A 26,428-nucleotide genomic window follows, 5' to 3' on the forward strand; every position below is an offset into this window, starting at 1 on the left:
GGAGAGGGATAGATAGTTAGAAACATCGATGAGAGCGAAACATCCATCAGCTTCTTCCTGCACACTCCCCACTGGGGATGTGCCCACAACCAAGGTACATGCCCTTGACCGGAAACGAACCTGTGGTCCGCAGGCCGACGCTCCATCCACTGAGCCAAACTGGTTAGGGCCAATACTCCTTTTGACACTTGACTTCATTCCCCTCCTACTAACAACTGGAAGTGGGCACATGGCGTCACTCCATTCTGTGGGCACAGTGATTGACTCAGGAGTGAGCAGGGCACCACACTTGTTCCAAGGTGCAGATTTGCTGGAATTGGTGGATCTATTTCTTACTTCAGTTTGCCGGAGGATATGAACTGGAGAATACTCAGAGTAAGTCCAATGCAATAGAAGATAATAACACCAGTGTGCAGAGAAGCTGATATGAGAGTGAAAATTAGGGAGGCTTCATTTAAGCCCAGATCCAGTTATGTCAGAAGCCAGGTCTGATATTTCACTGCATTTCATGGGGGGAATACTTTACTTAGTAATCTTTGTGAATTATAGGATTTTTCAAAGATGTAGGGAGCAAATCCTTCATGTGTCTTAAGGTTCTACATCTTATACCCTCACACCTCTGTGCTAATAAGCATTTAAAGTTCATTGCTATCTTTGAGGCTATTATGAATTCTGATTCTCTGTGTTTTAAGATAAACATTAAAGCTCATGCTTTATTTTAAATACATTATATTTACAAACAGTGGAAAACATGTGTACATAAATTAATAATTTAGATACTAGTGAATATATAAGTGCTTTAATAATGAATTTCAATTAAGGGACTTTATAAATGATGGAAATTTAAAACAGTGGCAGTAAAAATAATAATTTCTATATAATTTATTCATATGTAATTTCTATTTTAAATATTTCCCCATATTTTTCTGATTCAGTCATGTTCTGTGAAAAGAGATAAATAAGAAACTAATGTCACCTGCTTGCACTTTGCAATTGTGGCCATCAGGTACCTATTACCTAGCATTAAAAAAGAAGAAGGCAATCTATAATAATAAAAACGTAACATGCAAATCAACCCAATGACCGAATAGCAAAACGACCATCTAGACAACCTTCTGGACAACCACGCTATGACACCCACTGGCCAAGGCAGGTGTGATGTGATTGGTTGGGGGACCAGCCATCACCCAGTGATTGCCTTGCAGAAGGAAACCCAGACCACAGACCTGCAGGTTGCGGCTGGTGGGCGGGGCCTCCCTCTGTGGGGTGATCCATTGCAGAGCCCTGACTGGGTGGGTAGGGCCTACCTCTTTGGGGTGATCAATTATGGTATTCCCGGACTGTGAGAGGGCACAGGCTGGGCTGAGGGACCCCCGTCTTCTCTGCCAGTGCATGAAATTCATGCACCAGGCTTCTAGTATATTAATATATAAATTATTTATCCAGACTGATACTTTAACTTTGGAATGTTATTGTGATCATATATATAAAGGGTAGATCCAATCTGGAGGAGTTGAAGGGAGCTGTGGTATCATAGAGATAGGGAACTTACCTCATCTTGAATTACTAACATGGGCCAGTTACCACCACATTACCAGATGTAATCTTCACAGTCACCATATATGGCTGCTGCTATTGCCTTATTCTGCGCATGAGGAGCTTTAGGCTAAGGTAGAAAGTGACTTCCTAGAGATGAGGTAGAATATTTCCTCTTGCCCAAATCCCTTCCTTGGCTTCTCTTTTCATGAAGTTCTCTAACTTCCTAACTTGAATGACAAAACCCTCATTCCCTGGCTTTTGTTAATCTTTACAGTTTCGTTTCTTACCTAATCACCAAGTTTACAGATCTTCTTTCACTTTCTAAATTTGTCCCAAGTTGTTTCTTCTGCTGTGAGCAATAGGCCTTGTTGCTGCCCCCACCACTCGGTGAATACGGAGCTCCTTTTCAGTCTTCCAAGTTTCTGCTTAAATACCACATCCTACAGGTAAATTCACCAAGTCCACCACACTCACTGCCTTGTGCACTCATTCATATGGGATGTATATATTGAGGATTCTCTTTGTGCCAGGTACTGTCCTAGGTGTTAGAAATATAACAGTGGCCAAGACCGGTTTGGCTCAGTGGGTAGAGTGTCGGCCTGCAGACTGAAAGGTTCCAGGTTCGATTCTGGTCTAGGGGTCAAAGGCATCACCTTAGTTGCGGGCACATCCCCAGTGGGGCGTGTGCAGGAGGCAGCTGATAGATGTTTCTAACTCTCTATCCATCTCCCTTCTTCTCTGTAAAAAAAAAAAAAAAAAAAAAAATATATATATATATATATATATATATATATATATATATATATATATATATATATATATAATATATTTTTAAAAAAGAAATATCAATATAATACTGTGTTTCCCTGAAAATAAGACATCCTCCGAAAATAAGACCTAGCACATGGAAAGATAAGACATCCCCTGAAAATAAGACCTAGCACAACTTTGGGAGAAAAAAATTAATATAAGACACTGTCTTATTTTTGGGGAAACAGGGTAGTAAGCAAAAATAATCTGTCTTTCTAGCTTGTACTCGAATTGCTATTTCGTCCAGTGTCCCTCATTGAAACGCTTGTTTCATGAAAGGATTGATTATGTCTAAGTTGTTCTGTTACATTTTTTAGGTTCTAACACAACAGGATATTGTAGGAATGTTGCAGGCATTTAATATTTATTGAATTGGGGCACAAAGTAGTAAAAGGACTTCATTTACTACTTAATTTATATTGGTTGTATGGATGTATGAAAATGTTCTAATTGGCCCCTTTTATCTTTCCCTCGGCCATCATTGTAGAAACCAGACCTCCTTATCTTATGACGGTGTTATTGCAGTGACTCTAATTAAAAGGTGGGGGTATGAATGGGGGGGGTAGGGGATTGGAATGGGGGTTGAGGACAAATATGTGATACCTTAATCAATAAAGAAATTAATTAAAAAAAAAAAGAAAGAAACCTAGCTTTCACTTTACCACAGCATTGGATTCTCCACAGAGTTGCCTCTTCAGGTATTGGAATTGTTCTCCTTCTTAAAACATACTGAAATCCAAGTTCCTTCATAATCTAGTGTTGCCTTCCTACTGTTATTTATCCCCTGCTCTTTCCCATATACCTTTTAATCAATACAGTTATTTTGTAGTCCCCTTATGCTGGTTCATTTATACCTGCCTACCTAAAAATCCCTTTTTCTTGTCTCACTTTACTACAAATTTTATCAGTACTGCTAGTCACTTCCCTTTAGTATTCTTTGACAACGTCAGCCAACCTTTATTTTCATAATTTCTGATTTCCTGTAAGACTCTGGCTGTATCAGTAATATTCCTAAAGAAGTTGTAAGCAGTGAAATATACCTACTATCCACCTCTACCTCCCCCCACAACACACACACACACACACACACACACACACACACACACACACTACACCTAAAAAGAAAGAAACATCACATGGGTAAAATAAAAACAAAAAGAAGCCTCCAAGGTAAAAAACAAACCAAAAAGAAACAACAATAAAAATAGTTTATTGTAATATGACCCTTCCACTCCTCATGTATCCTTTAGCTCCACAGAACACACTTGACTTCAGTCACCCTGGTCTTTGCTTGGTCCTGTTAGCCAGGGCAGCTCAGAGGCGGTCCGGGTGACTGTGCACTGCTGAGAGGAAAATTAATTGTTCATGTAACAGAAGGAAAGGGCCATACTTCCATGCCTGCCACAGCAAACATTTTAAGGCCCATGTTCTTGGCTTCTCACCACTTCCCAGGAAACATCTCCAGGAAATAGAGAATAGTCTGACTTTATTATTTTCCCTAGTTCTGAGGCATTTTAAATGATAGTGAGCCTTGCTGAAACCAGTTTGGATCAGTGGATAGAATGTCGGTCTGTGGACTGAAAGGTCCCAGGTTCGATTCCCAGTCAAAGGGCATGTACCTTGGTTGTGGGCACCTCTCCAGTAGGGGGTGTGCAGGAGGCAGCTGATGGATGGTTCTCTCATCGATGTTTCTAAGTCTCTATCCCTCTCTCTTCCTCTCTGTAAAAAAATCAATGAAATACATTTTTTTTAAAATAAATGTTAGTGAGCCTCTAGGCTAGACCCTTCTGAAACTTTTTTAGTCATCCATGTTGCACAAGTCCAGAGGCCAGAATGAAGCCCTTGGTCAAAGGTCCATCTTCTTATCAATGAAAGGTCACATTAGTAGAATTTAAGCATTTGGAAGCCCCATCTAGTCCTTATTCATATGCATAAATCTTATATTCCAAGAATACCTGATGATTCCTAAGGGAATTAATTGTATTTCTATTCCTTTACTCTAAGGTTATATATTGTTCTTTAATATTTCTTATTGATATAAGCTTGTCTTTCTACCTGTTTTAAAGCATGATCATTTTCAAATTCTCTGGAACACCTTCCACATAAAGGAGCTTAAGACCTACCTGCTAATTAAAACTGGATAAAATATCCTAGTCTAAGAAGTTGTCTTTTTTATAGGATTATTTGCAATTTGTCCTCTCTAACATGAACTTTCTTTATAAAGTATCAAATCATCGTAGGACAAATGAAGTGTTCTTTTATAAAATGTAGTTCAGTTTGTGATGTGACTAGTAACAGAGATTTTATATTTTAAAAGATAGCCTTCTGTGTTTTTAGGACATTAAAAGTTTGTTTCAAATACATTAAATAAGAAATGTAGAAGATGGAAAGAGTTCTGGAAATTTAATGAAGTGGATATCTAAGGATATACAACTTGAAATTATTTGATTTTATAAAACAAACATTCCCCTCATAAAAATCAGTTTAATAACTCACCAAACACATTATGAACATGCTTTTCAATTTTTTATATTTTGTCAAGGGGGAAAGAAAAGAGTTGATTGGTACCTGATTGTTTTTTTGTTTGTTTGTTTCTTTGTTTTAGCAATTCAAATATATATCATTCATCATTTTTAATTGATGAAAATTAAACTAAATTTGAAATTATGATTACTAATGAGTCACAAGTTATAATGAGTTAGCAGCTATTTTGTTTCCTAAACAACTGTATTAATTTTCCATGATCACTTACTTTGTATGTCATTTGTAACATGTTAGGCAAACATTATTTTTGCATAATTTAATTAGATATTTGTCAAATGCTGAAGAAACAGAAACAGAAGACAGGTTTATGCTCAAATTGGAAGCAATAACCTATGTAATTGTACAAAGTATAACAAAGATTTTATGAATGCTACTAGAGGCCAGGTGCACAAAATTCATGCGGGGACGGGGGGTATCCCTCAGTCCGGCCTACATCCTCCAATCTCGGACATCCCTTTCACAATCCAGGACTTCTGGCTCCTAACCGCTCACCTGTCTGCCTGATCACCCCTAACCACCTCTGCCTGCCTGCCTGATGCCCCAACCTGTTCCCCTGTTTGTCTGATCACACCTGGTGGCCCCCAACTGTCCTCCCCAGCAGACCTGCCCCCCCCCCAACTGTTCTCCCGTACCAGCACATTTGCCCCCAACTGCCCTCCCCTGCCAGCCATCTTGTGGCGACATGAGGGTGTTGCGCATGGGCACAAGGACCACCTAGGCTTCTATTAGTATAGATGGTTTAATTTAGGTAATGGTGACCCTAGTTGTATTCATAGAGATAAATAGTATTAATGGTGTGTATCACCATGAAATATTATACAAACATCTCCATAAGAGAAATCTTCAATTGAATGAATATTAGCTAAGAAATGGAAACTTGCGATAACCCATAACAAGCTTTAAATTGATACCAAGTTTGAATAGACAAAACAATCTCATACCTTTTGTTAATATAATTTTAAATTTTTAAATAAAAGCAACACTACTAAAAATAAATGTAAAGTATTTATAATTATATATATATATATATATATATATATATATATATATGTATATGTATATATATGTATAATTTTATATCCTGCTTCTGTTAAGATATTTGGGAGATGGTAAACAGGCAATTAAATCATTTGCCCATTGAAAATATTTATGGGAGATGTAAGTCTTAAATACATATTTCTTGACTAGTATGCAGAAGTTTTAGAATGGAAAGGGAAATTAAATAATCTAATGTCAGGAAAACAATAATTTTTAATACTGTTTGGTGTGTGTATGTCTTCTCAAGTATTGTGTAAAGTTCTTGAGACCAAGTTTCATGCCCTTTGTTTCTTCATTGTCCCAATATAATTGACATAAGTAAAAAGTTATTCAGTCTTTGATGTTATTTATTCATTTTTTTAATACAGCACATTTAATAAATATATTTTATTTATTTTTTCAGGTATATAATTGAATAAATAATTCTGAGATGTCTACTTAATGAAAGAATATAAGAAAATTAGAAAGAAAATTAGAATTAATAAATAAGCTTATTGCCATTATTAAAATTATATTCCAGAAAGTATTTTTCTTAACTAAATTTTAAATGAATGTGTTCTAAGATGTCTGAGTTGTTCACATAGTTCTAAAAATTTCTCAAGAATTAAAACTTACATTTCCACATATGCCTCATATAACAAATAAGCTTGTATATTTTTTATTGAGGAAATTATAGCATTTAATCCATGCCTTTTTATGAAGTCATTTAAGTATTGTTTTTCAGGAATAGTACTTATTAGCTTTGTTCACTTACCAAAAGACATAAATATAGCTAATTACTTAAAGTCAATAATAGGTAAAGCCTGTTTCTGTTATCCTCATTGCCTGTAATTGCCAAATTAATGATGGATATGTGGACTTTAGAATTCCATAATATTAATTTACTTTCATTGAGTTTGAAAAATATTAAAAACAACATATTTTCAATTGTTAAAATTTGAATAGTGTTATGATAAGAATAGGAGATGACTCACTTTTTGCCTACTCAACTGAGTTTTCCAGAAATCTTGTAAGAGTCAGTCTCGTAAAAAATTTATTTGGTGAAATACCTTGTGTTTCTTCTATTTACTGTGTTACTTTCAGCTTTTAAAACATCACTACCATTACACATATTCATTCATAGAGATAAATAGTATCTCAGGGTGGTCTTGTAAATGAGCTTTGCCACAATAGAAAACAAGACTACCTGGAAATCCTACCCTCTGAAAGATTGGTAAATTATTAAAGCCATTTGGAAATGTGTCCACTCTTAGTATATGGGACTTGTGGAGCATGAGACCAAGTCTATTTGATTTTAGCCTTAACATCTTTCAACATATGATAGCATGCATTTGGATAAAAAGTAGAAAATAATAGAGTAACATTTTATATGTTTTCTTTTTGGCTACAATGATTACAGGCACTTAGATCATCTAGCTAAATATTGGAAATCATCTTTGATGTTTCTTAGGTAGACAAACTCTGCCACGTCCACTATTTCCCATTGTGTGTCTGGCTATTCCATGTGACACAGCATGTTAAACTTTTTTTCTCTCTTATATATCTTCATTTAGTTAAAAAAAAAACTTACAAAAAGGTTTATTATGGAGCCCCTTATAGATAAGGCATCTGGGGTCTCCTACAAAGGTTAAGTATCTTCTCCTAGTTACACAAGTACCAAAATAGTCAAAGTCTAAAGAAATGTATAAACAGAATAGAGTGTGTCTATATAAAGGATGCAATTGGGAAAAGCAAATTGGAAGAGTTCATGGATTGTATAGATAATACAGCTGATTCAGAGAGCATGAATAAGAAAATGATTAATTAAGAGATCACAGCTAATTGATTAAGGTGAATCAGCAGAAATACATATAAAAACCAAAAAACGAGCAAACAGCAATTATGAAACCAAGAAATCTAGGTTTATATCTGCATCCTTCACTATTACACTAGGCTGTCTCTCCTCATAGAAGAAATAACACACTTAAGGTAAAAGCAAAAAGCCAAATTGAAAGAATACTGTGGCCACAGATACCAAACAGTTCTTAAACATATATTTTGATATTTTTAAGATATTTTTAGGAGACCCAGGATAGGAATGTTAAGGCATAGATCTGTATTCCTTAACATTCAGGGTCCTGGAGGGAATTCATGGGGATTTGAAATCTGGGATCAGTATTTCAAAAAAATGAAAAGAATAGCCCTGTCATTGTGGCTCAGTGGTTACGTGTCAGCCCATGAACCAGGAGGTCACTGTTTGATTCCTGCTCAGGTCACATGCCCCATTTTCAGGATCCATCCTTAGTAGGGAGTGTGCAGGAGGCATCCGATTTATGATTCCCTCTCATCATTGATATTTCTATCTTTCCTTCCTCTCTGAAATTAATATTTTAAAAAGTAATATGTATTCATTTATATATATATATGTGTGTGTGTGTGTATATATATATATATATATATATATATATATATATATATATATATACACAAGTTTTCAATTTTATTTACATTTGGCTGAAATTAAATCTACTCATAGTGTTCATCCAATATTCTTGATTGACTGCCTTGAAAATCAAGTGTAGTGAGCTATATAATCTAAATAAAACCTCATGTCAAATAACCAATTGTTTCTACTACTGACCAAACTTGGACACATGAACAGAGTGATAACCAAATTTCATTAAATGCCACTTAAATTTTATACATGCTTATTATTTATTAATGTCACATCCAAAATTCTGACTTAATTCTATAGCATTATTATGAATCCTTAATAGTTAGGCTCTTTCTTAAAATCTGGATTGTTGCTGAAATGAAAAATAGGAATAACAGATGAAAAAAAGAGCATTCTAATTTAATAATTAAGTTCTCTTAGTAAATATAATCTTGTGAAGCATTCAACCCATGAAGAAGAAGAAAAAAAAACTTGAAAAATAATGTCAGTAGTGAGAACATTCATCTTTAGGATAAAAAATAAAAGTTTCAATTGGAATAACACTGTGCACATACCATGGTGTTATATATGCTTGGTCCTATGAAGTAGTTTAAAAACACAGACTATTCTAGTTTCTTTCCACATCTAATTATAATTATCATCGAGATTTAGAGGATTTATGAAACATCTAGTACTGGATTATTGTGATTATCTTTTATAATCTACAATACCGTGCACTTTTTTTTCAATCATCCTATTAAATTTCTCACTAACACTGGCTAACAGAGAGTATATTTGTCTTTGTTAATTAGCATTATTCTTGTAAATAAGTGTTTGGAAATTATTGCTATCAAACTACACTGATGCTATTACTGTTATGTACTTAATTTCATAGCTTTTTAATAAAAACATTGAAATTTGTGTTCAGCAAATTTTTATTTGATTTAGAGACTTTTTGTTATTGTTTGATACTATCAAATTACAGTTTCCTGGATGGGAATTTATATTTTGTGTTTTACAAAGTACCTAACATTTGTTTAACATCTGAAAAATAACATTCACTGTGGGGGAAATTTAATTATTTTGAAGTGTGCCTCTTTAGTGAATTATACCACTGTTATTTTTTTTCTTGGTTAGTTTGTTTTATAGTTGATAAAGATTTCTAGAGATAAATGAATGCTGTAATAAACTCACTTTTATCTCAGGAATTGCTTGATTTAAAAAGTTTACACATTCTGCTAATAAAGTACACATATTTGTTCTGCCTGGTTTGTACTTGAATTTATCTTCCACTGAAGGTTACATAATCTTGGATTACCAACAGTGGGAAACAGATACTATGTTCTTGTGATACCCACAGTGTTTAACTTCTAACAAAGCCTCTAAACGCAAGATCTGTGAAATGGCAGAAGGAAAAAAAATTGTATCAGATAGAAGATTCAAAGACCCAAAATATAAATTGAACAGGTTGACCCCCTTATGCTGAAAATTAGACATACTGATAGTCCCTTAGCATTAGAAGTTTTATTGTCTTGGGGAAATGTGGAAAAATGTTGGGTTGAAGTGAATGAAGCTGAAAGTAGAGTGGAACTTAAATGGTGAAAATTGCTTGGCAATTCAGTAACGTCTTTTTTAAAAGAAAAAATTACAGTCTGTTAGTTTAGCAGAAACTGGAAAAACTTGTAGAAGAAGTTATTCTGTTTCATGCAAGCCTTCCAAGATGATAAAAGCCAGTGTTATGGAGGAACTAAAGGTTCTTTATAGAAAAATAAGTAGTGAGTCAGTAATTAAAAGAACTTGACTTCTAACTCATAATATTGGTGGAATTTTTAAAAGCTGGTACATAAAAAATCTATTTTTCACCTGCAGTTTATTGTTTGACAGTTTTTTGTTTGTTTTTAACAACTACTCCTCTGTCCCCAGGTGTCCGTATTTGTATAAGCTTTCTTTAACCTGCAATTCTGTGACGTAAAGTTTTTGCTAGTGTTAACAATAAATGGATTCAATGCTTTTTTGATGCTTTTCCTTTTTTTATAGGCAAGTAAACAGGACCAATGTGTAAGTCTGAACATCACTGAAAAGCTATTTTAAATGAAAGTGTATATTTAATATTACATTTTAAAAATATGGATAACAGCTTTATCAGAGTGCTTTAAAAGCTATAAATTGTATAGCAATTACATTGGGACCATCTTAGTGTGTACAATACTATCTAGTGTTTATATTTTCCAATGTAATTTAATTGTCCATGTGAATTTGAACATATACTTGTTTACAGATTCACTGCATTAATTTAGACAGACATAGCTAATTGTACACACACTGTATGTATGGTTGTTGTTTGGAACACCTGGCCCTTCTCAGTGGAGAGTTACCAGCGTTGGTCAGGAGGTAGAAGGCAAACTGGGTCCTGGCTGTGGTTATCTTTCCCACTTCCTCCTCCTTCAGCCTGAGATTATTTTCTGAAGGGCCTGTTTGTCCTCAATATGCTGGCCAGTATCTTGTCTACTTAGCAGTGTGCTAGTTTCAGGGACTCCAACTTGCTCTGTGACTGACTCATTATCCAGCTTGATGGTCACAAGGCCTCACTCAGCTCACTACAAAGAGCCCCTTGTGCTGGCCCAGCTGTTTATTTCTGTTTCTCTTTAGCACTACTTTGCTGTAATCTCGAGTGAGTAAAGTCTTCAACTTGTTTAATGACTCCCTAATTGCCATACTTACCACTAATCTCCAAATAATTCCTCTTTTGAAAAGGGTGGCTTTATACACACACACACACACACACACACACACACAAACATGCGCATGCATATATACTTATATTTATATACTAGAGGCCCGGTGCATGAAAATTCATGCGCTAAGCTCCAGGAGCCCCCAGGGGATGTCCCACTGATGGCTTAAGGGAGCAGGCCTAAGCCGAAGTCCGGCCTCCCTCTGCGGCAGGTGACCAGGCTCTAACAGGGGAAGGCGCCGCCTCCATCACCTCGCGGCTGCTGCCACTGCTGGCTGCAGTGGCTGTGAGGCCTGAGCCCTGGGGCTCACAGCTGCCTGAGCCCGTGGCTGCCTGAGCCCCGGGTCTCGCAGCCGCTGCAGCTTTGTATTACATGCACTTCCAAATGGATGTCCGGAAGACGTCCTTCCCTCAGTGATTTCAAAGCTCAGTCACTAGCTCTCCAGCAATGATATTAGAAATACAGACTATTCGCTTCCCTAAGAAATAGACAAATCCTTTTTGTATGTTGTTTTCAGTGTCCTATTTTAGAATTCTGTATTCTCCTTCAGAAGATAGATCAAAAGTTGTTGGCACAATGTGTGTGAGAAATCATTTTCAATGAAGTTTTACTTAATGTGGACTACAGTCTTCAGGGGAGAGAAACAATATTGAAAGGCGATTAATCAAAAGTAACTGCATAGGTATCACTTACAGGATTATTTAGGCATAAATTGTATAAATCCTGATAGTAAAGTAAAGAAAGGTATAAGTGTGAAAGCATTGCAGGATGTTAGTGACTCTTGCACCTTTTGGTTGTCTGAAGGATGTTAGAGTTGCCTCATTCAAAACCAACCTGGTCGACCCATTTGGGGGAAAAATCAAGGAGATAATGACTACATTGCCACCTTCTCAGCAAATGGTTTCAACTGCTCAGTGTACCTAGTTGTTCTCATTTCTCCAGGATAAAGACAAATGGAGGACTGCTTCTGCTGGGGAAATAGCCCTCATGCTGTGGCACATGAGGTGGCTGGTGAATAAGGGTAACAGTGATCTGGTGGGGGGAGGGGTTACATTATATTTCATTATCTTTGTTGTGCCAATTTCATCACAGGCCATAACTTTGTACATTTCTGAGGGAAATATGCACAGCTCTGTTAATAATATATAAAATATATAGTATTTTTTTAGAATGTTCAGTCAGAAAGTAGGAGTACTGTGAGACTTGCCATAGTCAGGACAGAATGTGGAGAGACAGACTACTTTTCAAATTAGTGCTTCTTCTTGCTGGTGAGATGGTGCCATCTGCATATATTAAGTTATTGCTATTCCACCAATTTTCATTCCTACCTCCCCTGAGTCTAGCCCAGTTTTTCAGATAATAAATTCTGCACAAGGATTAAACAAATAGAGATGAAAATGCACTTTTTTTTTTTTTTAACATGACTGCAGAAGAAATACACAGCTTTAACATAGACAGTGGAGTTGTTAAAGATTGTGCTTAGCTTGGTTCAGTCGTTAATTCAAATGGAGACTGTAGCCAAGAAATCAAGAGAAAGGCTGTGACTTAGAAAAACAGTAGTGGAGGATTTAGGACAGATCACTAAGAGCAAAGATGTGTCATTTGAGACCAATGTTAAGATCACTCACAGCCTCATATTCCCAACTACTATGTAAGAATATGAGGGCCGGGCACTGAAGAAGGCTGGTAGAAATAAAAATGGGTTCATTTGAAATATGATGTTGGCGAAGACCTCTATGGATAGCCGGGACTACCAGAAAGATAAACTAATCAGTCCTAGAGCAAATTATGCCTGAAGCATTGCTGGAGGCAAAAATGGCGAAACTGAAGCTGTCCTACTTTGGGACATGTGAGGTGGATTGATTCCATAAAAGAGGCCATAGGCATGAGTCTCCAGGAGCTGACCAGGCTGTTGAGGACAGGACACGATGGACGTCACTCACTCCTAAGGCCACTCAGCACCATGGAGCAACATCAGGAAATGCTTTTATTCCCTGTATATGGTTCTGTTTTTTATGCTTTTTGGACATCATATTTCTACTAGTGCTGGCCCCTAGTTGGGTACCCTGCAAAAGCAAATAATTGTAAGCTCTGGGAGGTTGGGAAGTAGGGGTATATGTTGGTGCAGAATGGACTTGCCTTGCCTTGAGATATAAAATCACTTGTCGAAGTCTGGATGTTCAAGAAGTGCTATAAAAACTAAGTGACATTGAAGATGAAAGACCCTGGTCTCATGGGGAATTGGAGACTATAACAACCAAACAAATGGCTTACCTCATTAGGTGGCCCTTGTACTGGACTATCTTTGGATGCCAGAGAAAGGAGGCGCGGGGGAGGGGGTGGAAGCATGGCATCGCATACAGGTAGCCATTTATGAAGTTCCAGGAACTTAGGTACCAGGAACTCTTCCAAGCCCTTTGTTCCGTTAACAAATGTACTGCTTATAGAAGCCAGGCAGGTAAGGTATTGTAATCACTGATACTTTCATTCTGTGAATCTCTTAGTGTTCCAGAAACAGCCACATCACTCTTCATTTAATCTCAAAATTATTTTAAAATATTAAATATGTATACATATATGAAACATACAAAATGTCAAACATGTTATAACATGGTGGTTAACAGCAAATGCTTTGAATTAGGCAAATCTGAATTTAAACCTGGGGTCATCCATATATAACAGTCACATTGCCCAGCCTCTGATAGCCACATTGTTTTCTTATCTGTATAATAGAGATAATACATAATACCTTTTTTTTTTTAAGGACTTTCAAAGTAGTTAATTTTAATAATAAATACAAAATAAGTGGATTTTCAAAAAAGACCACATAGCTCCTTCAAAAGTTTTAGTTTAAAAGAGAAGGTGAGAAAATAAAAGAATAATATTCCTAGTGATTTTTATGTACTATGTTTTACAGAATTTTTTTTTCATTTCACATTTTTTTTCATTTTTAATATCTAATATTGAAGTTCATCTATAAAAAAGCTTATTTAGAATTTAAATTTAATTGAATCTTTTTTCTGTCTCAGTGATACATCATACAGGCTGGGCAAAAATAGGTTTATAGTTGTTCATACAGAAAATAATACATATAATAAGTAACGAATAAAAGAAGAATAAAATCTTATTGTATGTACTCACAGCTGCAAACCTACTTTTGCCCTCCCTTGTATAATGATCCTATATAATAAAAGGCTAATATGCAAATAGACTGAATGGCAGAACCGCCGATTGCTGTGATGTGCACTGACCACCAGAGGGCAGATGTTCAACACAGGAGCTGCCCCCTAATGGTCAGTGTGCTACACGGGGAGAGTGCTGCTCAGCCAGAAGCCAGCCTCATGATTGGTGAGCAATGCAGCGGTGGCAGGAGCCTCTCACACCTCCATGGGAGTGCTAAGGATGTCCAGCTGATGGCTTAGGCTCGCTCCCTCTGGGCTCCCGGACTGCAAGAGGGTGTAGGTTGGGCTGAGGGACCCCTCTGAGTGCATGAATTTCATGCACCAGGCCTCTAGTGTGTTCTACTATAATTGATGGCATTTTAGATTTTATGAGCTACAGATTTTGTGATAATATCAACTTTTCTTTTTCTTCAGGAGACAGTAACAAACATGTAGTAGTTATACATTCAGGGTGCAGTTGTATATAGATTATATCAAATTACTGAACCTTTTTTCCCCTCATCCCTTACCTACCAAAGGAAATGTCTATTCCACAACATTGTTCATATTACATTAGAAAATGTGTATAACTTTTTTTAGCACAGTGTCTGCTACAGAATTATTAAATGCATAATAATAGCCATTGTTGTTATTTTTAATCCTTATTTTTTTCCAGCAAACCTTTGAATTCATAGACGTGGATGGTGGAGTCAGTTTTGCCATTATTGAACTTTGGAATCTCTGTCTCATTTTCCTGTTTTGCAAAATATAAATGTTCTGGCTAAGATGTTCTCTAAATTCATCCTGGCTTTAAAATTTTTTTTACCTAATTCGGATTCTTAACATAATGTGGCCATAAAATGAATTTATTTATTTATTTGTTTGTTTCAGTTTGTGGGGACATCCATGGACAATTCTTCGACTTGATGAAGCTCTTCGAAGTGGGGGGATCTCCTGCCAACACCCGCTACCTCTTCTTGGGGGACTACGTCGACAGAGGGTACTTCAGCATCGAGGTAAGTCCGCATCGCTTCTCTTTAGCTGCTCAGTAACGGATCAGCAGTGTCTTAGTAAAGTAAACGTGGTAGATAGCATTGCCTTAAGGAAATCCCTAGTCTGTAACAATGAAATGAATTCTAATACACTTAATTCTTGGGATATTACATCTCCTTTTTTCAATTGATTCCCATGTGCTTTTTTAATGTATAGAGATGCCAAGGAAATGGCTAAAAGTAAGATTTTTGCCTTTTGTATCCTTTATTTATTATTTGCAACTTTGCAAAAGATACATCATATTTACCTTACATAATTCTGTTTTCTGTTAGAGCACTAATCAGTGTTGATTAAATATTCAGGAATGTGCTTGCATGGAAGCCTTATAATTATGAAACAACAAGCTATTTTTGTAAATCAGTAGTCAAGTGTGCCTCTGTGTCTGCATTTGTCTGTGTGAATATGTGTGAGTATGCTTATAGGTGCTGAGCTTTGTCTTTTGACACCTGCCATCTGACCAGGGTAATTTGTTAAACTCATTAATTAAAACACAACAGATAACCTTTGATTAGAGGTTCTTTCTCAGCCTCCCACCTGCTTCTAGTAGAAATTATGTTCAAAATGAAGGCAAGCGTCTTGTTTTATTCACATGTTTGTTTTTCCTGGTGCTTAACATGGTGTCATACATAGAACAGGCTCATTAAAATTTATTAAAAGAAATAGCTTAGTAGGAATGCATTTTAAAGAAGCAGTTTATGCTGTAGTAGCTGACATTGTAAGTGTTCTAGGAAAAAAGCATTAAAAAGAAAACTTTTTCTTAATTAAAAACCAAGTTAAAATTTCCTTAAGTCTCACACCGACATCAAGTATTTTGTATAATAGTCATATAAAAGAAACTCTAGTTTTTTAAATTTTCATAATTTATTTACTATAGGAATATTTAATGTTGAAAAAAAATGTCACTCTTAAACAGCTTTTGTTTTTAAAGCCACCATACTGTATTTTTTGGTTATTCAATTCACCTCAACTAATACAAATATATATATATATATATATATATATATATATATATATATATATATATATATATATATATGTTTCCACCAATATTTTAATCATTTTTTTACTTAAGGATCACATATTTATTAATAATAATGAGGAAAGGAGAGGTGATGTTTGTACATAAATTCAAATGGAGAAAGTACATTTTTAAAATTTCTTCTTTTGGTAAATGTGTATTATCAAGTACATAAAATTTATGACCTGGACTGTAGGGAATTAGAAGACATATATATCCTTGCTCCATAGAAAACTAAATCTATATTGTAAAATGAAACTTTTTTAAAAAAGCTCTATAGAATCCAAAGCCAGATCCAGTGGTCATCTAGGATTCAATTATTATTTGAACTGATTATTAAAATCTTATCATAAAGGAAGTATAGAAAATAATAGCTATTGGGATATAGAAAAGTGGGAGAATATTGAGAGAGCACACCCGGCTGGAGAAGACTAAGTCAAAGAACAAGTAAGAGTTGCCTAGGTGGGAAATCAAAGCGAGAAAAGGATAGAAGAAGAAATTATTAAACCTCATAGACCTCACTCAGGGGTTCATTTGACCCACTTGGTAGGAAAGTGTGATTGAGTACAAATGTTTAAGACCTTTCTGTCTAGGGCTAGTATCTGCCAAGAGTAAAGGGTGAAGGGGTGGAGGTGGGGGTGGGGGCCTGCATAATGGTAGTTTGAACAGGATAGAACTTCATTTCTCTCTCCCGTAAAAGTTCATGGATGGGCTGGTGTGACATATATAGTGCCAGGGCACAGACCCTGTGCATGGTCTCATTCCAAAGTCAAATTCATGGCCCAAGACTGCTGCTACCCGAGCTTAAGCCCTCATGTCCCCATGTTACATTCAGCTAGAAGAAGAGAGGAAAGAGAAGGGTATGTCCTCTCATTTAAGGAGGTTCATTTCCCAGAAATGGCACAATTACTTCAGATTGGGTCAGGTTTGTTGATATGCCAAAGGTGATTTCACTGTGTAGCCAGGTTTGGGAAAGACTGTAGAGGCAGGAAACAGCAATGGGAGATAGAGTTTCTGCTACTTTCCTTAAATTAGGGTTAGGTGGATATTTTTAAAAATTATTTTGGTAACTCTAAAATACATCTTATTTATCTAATATTTATATGCTCCTATGAAAGGTTCTGAGGATGTATAAAATAGATATTCTAATTTCTTGAAAGCTCACCTTTGAAGCAAGGTGACTATCCCATTGGGATTTATTCTTTTTATTAGCCAAATGATAGGGTGTGATAGTGGACATTTAAAAAATATATTTATTATTTTTATCAACTTAATTCCTTTTTTTTTTAACCTAGTCAAAGACAATAACACCTTTTCTTATTACTTTGCTAATAAGATAAAGTACTAAATCATATGGCACAGATAGACTTGATGTCTCACCAATTCCAGGTGTGAATAACAGTTCTTAATCTATGGGTCTTTATTTACCTTTTATTATTTTACTTGAAGAGTTTGAGTTTCTGAATTTCTAGCCTCAACCCATTTGAAATTTCCTAAACTTGCCCTAATTAGAGCATTTTAAAACTCTGTTTATTTAAAGGACAGAAGTTTAGAAGCAGTAATCACTAATGTGTTTCTCAGCAGAATTTTTTAGTGTAAATTAAACTATATATTTGAACTATGAGAGTTGTGATAGTTTGTATAATATGCACCTTTTCAATTCAAGCAGAGGATCAAAGAATGAAACCAAATCTAGGCGACATTAAATGTAGGCATCACAGGACCTTTAAAAGTTCTGAGATGCATATATCAGTGTCCCCATCATCAAAAAGAGCTCTTTAATTAAACTCCAAGAGTCTGAGCGTACAGCCCTCGGGACGTGCCACATGCATACGGAAGTGACAAAAATGTGATATAGTCTTACATGTAAAAAATGATCCATTTTAATTAAACTCTGACGTTGGAGGGACTTTGGGGTTTCTCTGATATTGACATGCTTAAAATAGAACAGACATTTATATAAAACATACTTACTGAGAATACTTTGGGGCTTTTTTTATTGTGGATTAAGGAAGCCGACATTGTTTGCATGCGGCAAATGCCATTGTTTGGGAGGTATAAATGATTTCATTTTTTCCATGCACCTTTGCACGGAACATATAAATGTCTTCCTTTCATGCGTGTGGAAACCTAGGCGCAGGGAGAGTCACACACATTTACTAATGGCAGTGCCGGGATTCACAGTCTGTGCTCTTTCCACTGCACCCCACACCTTGGCCGCGTCTTCACTAAAAGAGCCACAGGAAAAAATGGATGCCTCAGGAATGCACTCTCACAGTCACTCACGCACGCACAAACACACGCACGCAGCCCTCCCCCCACCGACGTATTCACTCCACAATATTCTCTTTGAGCACAATGCTGCTGGTTTAAGAAAAATCCTAAAATAAGAGCTCGGCTTTTGGGCCCACACTACCCGAACAGGCTTCCAAAGGCTCTTCATTCATCTGAATAATTCAGGGCTCCGCTGGCTGCAGGTATCCTCCTCTGGCTCTCCCCTGGGCAAAGAGGAGCACTTAAGTTTAATTTTTACCAAATCCGCTTTGAAGAGTGGGTTCGGATTTCATACCATCTGTGCCAGGTGGTTTTACAGGCACCAGGTAATGTGCTCTGGGCAGTACATAGAGCTCATTTTATGTTCTCACTCCCTGCCTTCCCTCCCCCCCCCCCCCAAGTCTCCCATCTTCTCTCATTGCCAAGATCAGAAACCATTCCCCACAAAGTTAGCCTAAATACAAGCAAGCTTTTGAGCAGTGATGAAAGAGGTCATTTTGTTTAGGGTAATAATTTGTCTCACGCCAAATACCATCCTCTTTCTGATGATTGCGTTATCCTACCTAACGTCTTTGATCATGCATGTGTGTGTGTGTGTGTGTGTGTATAGGTCCACGTCTGAGTATGTTTCTCTGGGAAGGCGGGGAAAGACAGAATTTCAAACAGAGGCAGCCACAGCTGTTTCCTTCTATTCACTTCCCCAGGCTCCTTTTCCAGCCATTGTGCCTGGCACTGCCGTGAGCTTAGCAGCAAGCCACCCCCTCCCCGAACCCCCTGCTGTACTGACATCCAGATCTCAGCCCAGGCCTCAAACACATTTAAGCACGAAGAGTTGTGTTTATTCGTTGTGAAACCATAGGCTAGAAAGAACCCCAGCAAGTCAAGCAATGTTCCATGCTTCTGCAGAGAATAAAAAGCGAGTGACAAAGCAAGCAGTGTTAGGCGGTAGAGGGATGCCACAGACAGGAGGAAGAAGGTGCCTGGCTGTGTGCCTGCAGCCCACTGTCTGTATAGCACAGGGCTGCTCCTCTGAGTGCTCCTCAGACCCAGCGAGTGATGTCTTGGAGGGGCTGCATTTGACATTGTAAGAGTTTAGATCTTTTCCCAACCAGTGCACATCCGTCACCTAGCTGTCTTATGATGGAGAGAAGGCCTTTTGGTTGTGTGTCACTGCACAACAGGTATTTTAGAGAACTGATTGATATCTATTTGGAGCTGTATACATATTTTTTACTTGCTTGCTTTCTCTTTCACATTCTCCTTTACTCCCCTGGGCAAGTTTTCAAGATACATATCATTAAAAGGCATGAATTACAAAGTAAATTATGGCACTGCTATTATCAAAGAACCAATTACACTAATAAAGAAAATGATATCCTGAGTGTTGCTTCATAGAGGAAGACAGATAAATAGAAAAAGGCTATCTTTATGATGAAAATTAATAAAAAGGTAGAGAATGCTTAATCCCTCTGTTGAGTAACCCAAACTAATTTGAAGTTGTAAATATTTGTTTGATTGTGTAGAATAAGACTGGAAAGACAGTCCTGGTCCAGTTGAAAGTGATTAGTGCAGGTAATTTATATCTCACCTTGCTTTTCTTCACCTTCACCATTTAATTCAGTGAAAATTTTACTCCACTTAGCCATCTGATACCACATAGAAGAATATAGCCAGTTATTTAGCTGGTTTATTTTTTTTCATTGCTTATTGATTATAATAATTTTATAAGAGACCTTCCTTTTTAAAAATAATATCAGGTTATGATTTTGTTTAAGAGCTTTGGCTCTGCAGAATGTTAGAACTTTAGAAGGCAAAATAGTCGCCAGCAAGACAGTGTTGTGCTTGGCAGCCCTCTCGCACCAGATGTTGAGGGTGAAGGCTGACAGGGCTCCATGCTCCAATCCACCCTGCCCTTTCATTTGCCATGCCACTTCTTCCATGTTGGCTGCATTTGTGGTTTTATTCAGTGTTTGGGAAGATATTTTATTCTTGCCACAGGGGAGAAGGAAATAAAATGTGAAAACAGGATTCTTATTTTTAAGGTATTTTGAGCCAAGAATTTGGAAATTGCCCTTTCTTTCTTTCTTTCTTTCTTTCTTTCTTTCTTTCTTTCTTTCTTTCTTTCTTTCTTTCTTTCTTTCTTTCTCTCTCTCTCCCTCCCTCCCTCCCTCCCTCCCTCCCTCCCTCCCTCCTTCCTTCCTTCCTTCCTTCCTTCCTTCCTTCCTTCCTTCCTTCCTTCCTTCCTCTTTACTTCTTCCCCATCTGTATCTTTTCTTCTTTCCCTTCCTCTATCCATCCCTGCTCTCTGTGTTCCTATCTTCTTACTCACACATTTATAGAAAAAGGAGCTAATATTTTCTAAACTCTTTTTATATACTAGGTGTTTCACATCCATGAAATAACAAGGGATATTTGCTATGTATTGAATAATTTTCAAAGTTAATAAGTATGATAGAATATCACAGACTATTTCTGAATCACTCTTTGAGGTTTCAGTTATAGAAGAGGTACAGTAATTAAGAATAGACGTGATAAAGCCACTTGCTAATGTCAAAATATGATCTGTCCCAGATGGCAAAAAAGAAAACATAGGACCTAGAAGGTGATCAATTTGAGTGGGGTTAAAAGTTTCATTTTAGATTTTAGTTGGAGAGATAATAGCTTTGCCGTAAAATGAATGATTACTGGCAAAAACTAATCTAAATATTTCAGTATTGTGGTTACATTTCCAAAAGAGTATTGATGGAGGTGGGGAAGAGCAAGCACAAGGGAGCCTTCTGTATGCTGAAATGTAACTGAACTTGGGTAATAGTTTAATGGGAGTATACATATTATACATAAAAAATATGTGTACTACATTGTGTATGTCCTACTTAGTAAAAATCTTATATTATAAAAGGTAATATGCAAATAGACTGAATGGCAGAACAGTCAAACCAATCAAAGGGTAATATGCTAATGATATGCTAAGGCTGCTCAGCTACTCCCTATGATGTGCACTGATCACCAGGGGGCAAATGCTCTGACCAGTAGGTTAGTTTGCTGCTGGGGTCTGGCCATTCAGGACTGAGTGAGATGGGCCAGACATCCCCTAGAGCCCTCCCACAGTCCCTCCCCAGCCCAGTCGTGCACCAGTGGGGGCCCTCAGCCTGGGCTGACCCTCTCGCAATCTGGGACCCCTTGGGAAATGTCGGAGAGCCGGTTTCAGCCTGATCCCACTGGCCACTTCTCTTGGAAGAGTGCCAGACACAGGGCTCATGGCTTGTGAGAGCTGCTGCTGCTGCAGCGTGAGCCTCTCCTGATCAGGACTGATGGGGTGTGAGCCTGCAGCAGGCACAGTGGGGCTGGGATGAGCAGGAGTGACAGGTAGGAGCTGCAGGTGGCATTGGACTGCAGTTTTCAGCCTAATCCCTACAGGCCACCCACAAGGACCCTACCCATGCACCAATTGATGGACCGGGCCTCTAGTTATGATCAATGGTGGGACAGGCCAAGGAGAGGGGCTGAGGCCGATTAGGGAACGGGACAGGTGACCCTGATCCCTGATCAGGGTATGAAAAGCCAATCAGGGGTGGGACTAGCTTGGGGGATGGGGCTGTGGGAGGTTGGCTGGCTGGTCCGACCCCCTGATCCAGTCAGTTCGCTGGCTGTAGTGGGCGTCATAGCGACTCATTGTTCTGGCCATTATGGCATTCTGGTCACTGGCTTTTTATATATAGAGATGTAAGTGCACCTATAAAAGCTGACACACAGTAATCTGAGATGCATTGAGCCACAGTACTACTCACTGAGAAAACAGGGAACTTTTACTCATGTCAACAGATCATGATCTTTTAAAGATCACCTGGATAAGCCACTTGGTCAACTTCTCAGAAATAGTAATATCATTTTTCACATGAACTTTAGCTAGTAACTATAATCAGGAAAGGGTAATTAGAAATTTAAATATATATGTGTATGTATACATACGTATGATTATAATTTGATGTCAACCCCCTATTTTTGTTTACTTTAAATCACAATTACATAGTTAGAAATGATATCTTGCTTGAAAAGCACAATGATACAAACTTTTTCTGATAATTAGTATTTTCTCCAAAACTTGGTTTGTATATTTAAACATAGTTATTTCCACTCATTTGATAAGGTGTCAGACATGGTTATTCTTCACAGGTAGCACAACAGATGAATTGCCGGTAGCTTTTTCCTGTGAACATTAATCTAGCATACTTACTGTATGTTGGGAAGCTCTTTATTAAAATGCAAATATCATGTGTTTTTTGGTTTCAGATTTTAGTACCCAGAATCAGACTTGTCTCAATATGTTTGTACTTCTGTATGTTCTTAGCTTTACTTTTAAAACTTAAACCTAGTCAGGATAAAACAGCATACTTGTTTTCTAAGAGTGGTTTTCTGATCCCTGTGGGTCCTTAATGAATGTTTGTTGAGGATAATGAAATTGACGTTATTATTTGATTTCCAGTTATTGATATTTTAATGCACACACTAGGAAGACAGTTTCAATACAGGTTTACTCCAAACCCAGTTATTTCATAATTGGCCCTTATTTTCACACAGACTGAAATACCCAACGCGTATAGTGAGAGTCCCTGGCCTTCAGTTTAATTATTTTTACATATAAAAACACTTAAGGCTTTATATACTAATCGCACTAAAATAAATGACAAGGTAATGGAAGTAAAAGGGGGAACATAAGGAAAATACAGACATTATCCAAGTCAGCCTCAGCTTTTCAGTGTTTGCTTCTAAATTTAGTTTTGCCTTTCTTTTCCATTTTTTTCCATTTTTACCTGATTTAAAAAAAACACACACAAAAAAAAACAACCAGTTCTTTTATATTTTAAAAGATTTTTTTATTGATTTTTAGAGAGAGAAGAGAGAGGGGGAGAGAGAGAAGCATCAATGTGAGACGCAGCATAGATCAGCTGTCCCCACATATTCCCTAGCAGGGATCAAGCAAACTGTCAGTCCCCAGGCCACAGGACACTCACTGCCCAGCCAACTGAGCCACAACAGCCAGGGCTGTACCTGATTTTTTTAAAAAATAGTAATTAGCTTTATAGAGAAGTGTCTTCATTTTAATCATTGGTTGCTGATCACATTTCTTGTCACGCTTTGACAACATTATATTGTCATTTTTAGTATATTTTCATGCAGACTTTTCTAATAGACTGTGTGCATTCCATAGTTTTCTTGTGCTCCATAGATGCTCAGTGTTTGTATACATTTTAGGTATTCATAAACCTTGGCTTTATATGGAAGGAATGTTTTCTGCTTGATTTTCAGTGTCCTCTTTAATGAGATCTAACCTTTTGGGGACTTTTGGTCACAGTAGCTCATTTGATTGAAGTCAGCAATGGGATGCTTAAATATAATGATGCAATATATATTTTTATATTCTTATTTTTTTCCTCAGTGTGTGCTGTATTTGTGGGCATTGAAAATTCTTTACCCAAAAACACTGTTTTTACTTCGTGGAAATCATGAATGTAGACATCTAACAGAATATTTCACATTTAAACAAGAATGTAAGTATATTTCAAGCCTCTTCCTTTTAAGCTGTTAAGTGCTGAATAGTCATTTGAATCCCTACTGATCGCACATTTCAGTATATGATCTTTTGCTTCAAAGTCAAAATTTAAAAAGATACACAAAGCACACTATTTTATGCCATTCCATATTTGTCTCTAAGCATGAATAGTTAAGAGAATGTAGAATTTATTTTTAATTGTAATTCTCTATAAAGTGATCTAAAACTTTGAAATAATATTTGATGCAATGTATCATAAGAAACAGTGATTGATTTACCTTTTAAAAAGCAGCCAGAATGCAAATATGGCAAGAAAACATTAAAAAAAAAATTATTTTCAATGAAATGATTTTAGCTATGAAATCATGAGAGTAAATGTTTTTTGAAATCATGTTTTAAAAGGTAAAATAAAGTATTCAGAACGCGTCTACGACGCCTGTATGGATGCCTTCGACTGCCTGCCCCTGGCTGCTCTGATGAACCAGCAGTTCCTGTGCGTGCATGGCGGTCTGTCTCCAGAGATTAACACGTTGGACGATATCAGAAAAGTAAGTTTTGTTAGTTTCCAAGTCTGACCTCTCTGTGTGCTTCAGCGACAAGGAGAAGGCGTTGACCTTCCTGCTTTTATCACCGGCTTTATCCTTTTGAACTAAAGTGACTAAAAGTGGTTATGAATCTCTTCTTTTTTGTATTAATTTTTTTTTCTTGAAAGAAAGATAACATTTATATTTAGAAGAGTTTTCATCTCTAAATTCATTCTACCTTTTGACATGCGTTATTAGAAGTGTAAAATATTTTATTCCTAAAAAAAATTTAAAAAATACATCTTTTCATTTCCTTTTGATTTCCTTTCAACAGAACCCATTGTGTATTCATGGTATATTATAGTTACAAAATGTTGCTTTGCTCTTGGGGAAATATCACACCTTGCCCTTTAAAATGTGTTCATTTTTTTTTCCCTTCAATTTATCTGTTACAGCAGGGGTCCTCAAACTTTTTAAAGTGGGGGCCAGATCACGGTCCCTCAGAGAGCTGGAGGGCCGGACTATATGAACTACTAATTCCTACTGTAACACCTCGGCTGCGCTCACTGCCCAAAAAACCTGGTGGGCAGGATCAGACTCCTCTGCGGGCCGCATGTGGCCCGCGGGCCATAGTTTGAAGACCCCTGTGTTACAGCTTAAAACTTTAAAGTGACAAAGTCAATGAGAATATTCTATTGCTTGCATTGAGAGTCTAGGTAAAAAAAACAGTCGATTTTTTAAAAGAGTCATTTTGTATTAAATTTAACATTGGCTATCACCAATATTTTAAGCAACAAAAGGATGAGTTAGATTGAATGTGGAAGTATGTTTCATATGAGAAAAGACAGTAATATGGGATAATTTTATGTAGTGGAAGAGGCTGTCTTTTATTTCTTTGATTATGCTAAATATTATTTTTAAAGCTTATAGTTTTAAAGAAAAACTATTTACAGAACTAAAGCATTCAAATTCTACTACCATTAAGGTGGAAGACCTCGAGTGTGAAAACAATAGTTTATTTACTTTTCTATTAGAAAGAAAATACCTGATTTTTACTTTAAAAATCAAACAAAAGTACATCATATAAACCTTAGTTTTCCACTTTATGTATTTGTGTCCCTTTGTAAAGATACATCTGCTCTGTAGCCCATAGAGTGTAAGTGTTTCCTTGTTTTTTAACATATTATGGAAACAGGACACTCGTACAGCTGTAATGCGGTGTGGTCATGGAGTTCAAGTATAAAGTGGTTTACTTTCCGCGTGAACGTAACCTGATTTGTTCTGTAATTTAATGGGCTCCTGAAATAAATAACTAAGCTTCTCATAAATTAACTGGACTTTTAAAATATCATCTACTGTCCCAAGGACTGGCATGTTTCAGGTATTATGTTCAGTTCTCATGTATGTTATTAAGCTCTAAACTTAGCCATAAAATGATTTTTGCATTTTGACATGTATCCATCAGAGTACCACACTTCCTTTATTAAATGAATTTCTAGTTTATTCTTACTGTAGATAGTGTTAACTTTAGAAAGCACTTTGTGACTTCCCCAAAAGAAATTCTATATTCTGGTTGCCTTACCAAACTCTCAGCTGGGGATTCACATTCATCAGGAAGCCTCCCCTCCTGGGCTGTTCTGCCCCTAATAATAATAAGTCATTGTTTCTCAGAAAGAAATTTCCCATTTTTATGAGCAAGTATTTATTTTTCTAGAATGAATTGTTCCAAAGGCATGCATTATTTAGATCTCTTAAACAAGTCTAAGTT

The 26,428-nt window shown here is 36.8% G+C and overlaps 1 protein-coding gene across 2 annotated transcripts in view; it reads left to right on the forward strand.

Moving 5' to 3' along the window:
* The window catches only part of PPP3CA (protein phosphatase 3 catalytic subunit alpha), a 298,586-nt gene that overhangs the window by 205,797 nt on the left and 66,361 nt on the right, over positions 1 to 26,428 (forward strand). For both annotated transcript variants that reach the window (XM_084873825.1, XM_084873826.1), the window contains exons 3-5: positions 15,132 to 15,256; positions 24,023 to 24,134; positions 24,539 to 24,684. In XM_084873825.1, coding sequence (XP_084729951.1) covers positions 15,132 to 15,256; positions 24,023 to 24,134; positions 24,539 to 24,684 — 383 coding nt within the window. The remainder of the gene's footprint in view (positions 1 to 15,131; positions 15,257 to 24,022; positions 24,135 to 24,538; positions 24,685 to 26,428) is intronic.

Source organism: Pipistrellus hanaki, assembly GCF_964339955.1.
Source record: "Pipistrellus hanaki genome assembly, chromosome: 1".
NCBI lineage: Eukaryota > Metazoa > Chordata > Mammalia > Chiroptera > Vespertilionidae > Pipistrellus > Pipistrellus hanaki.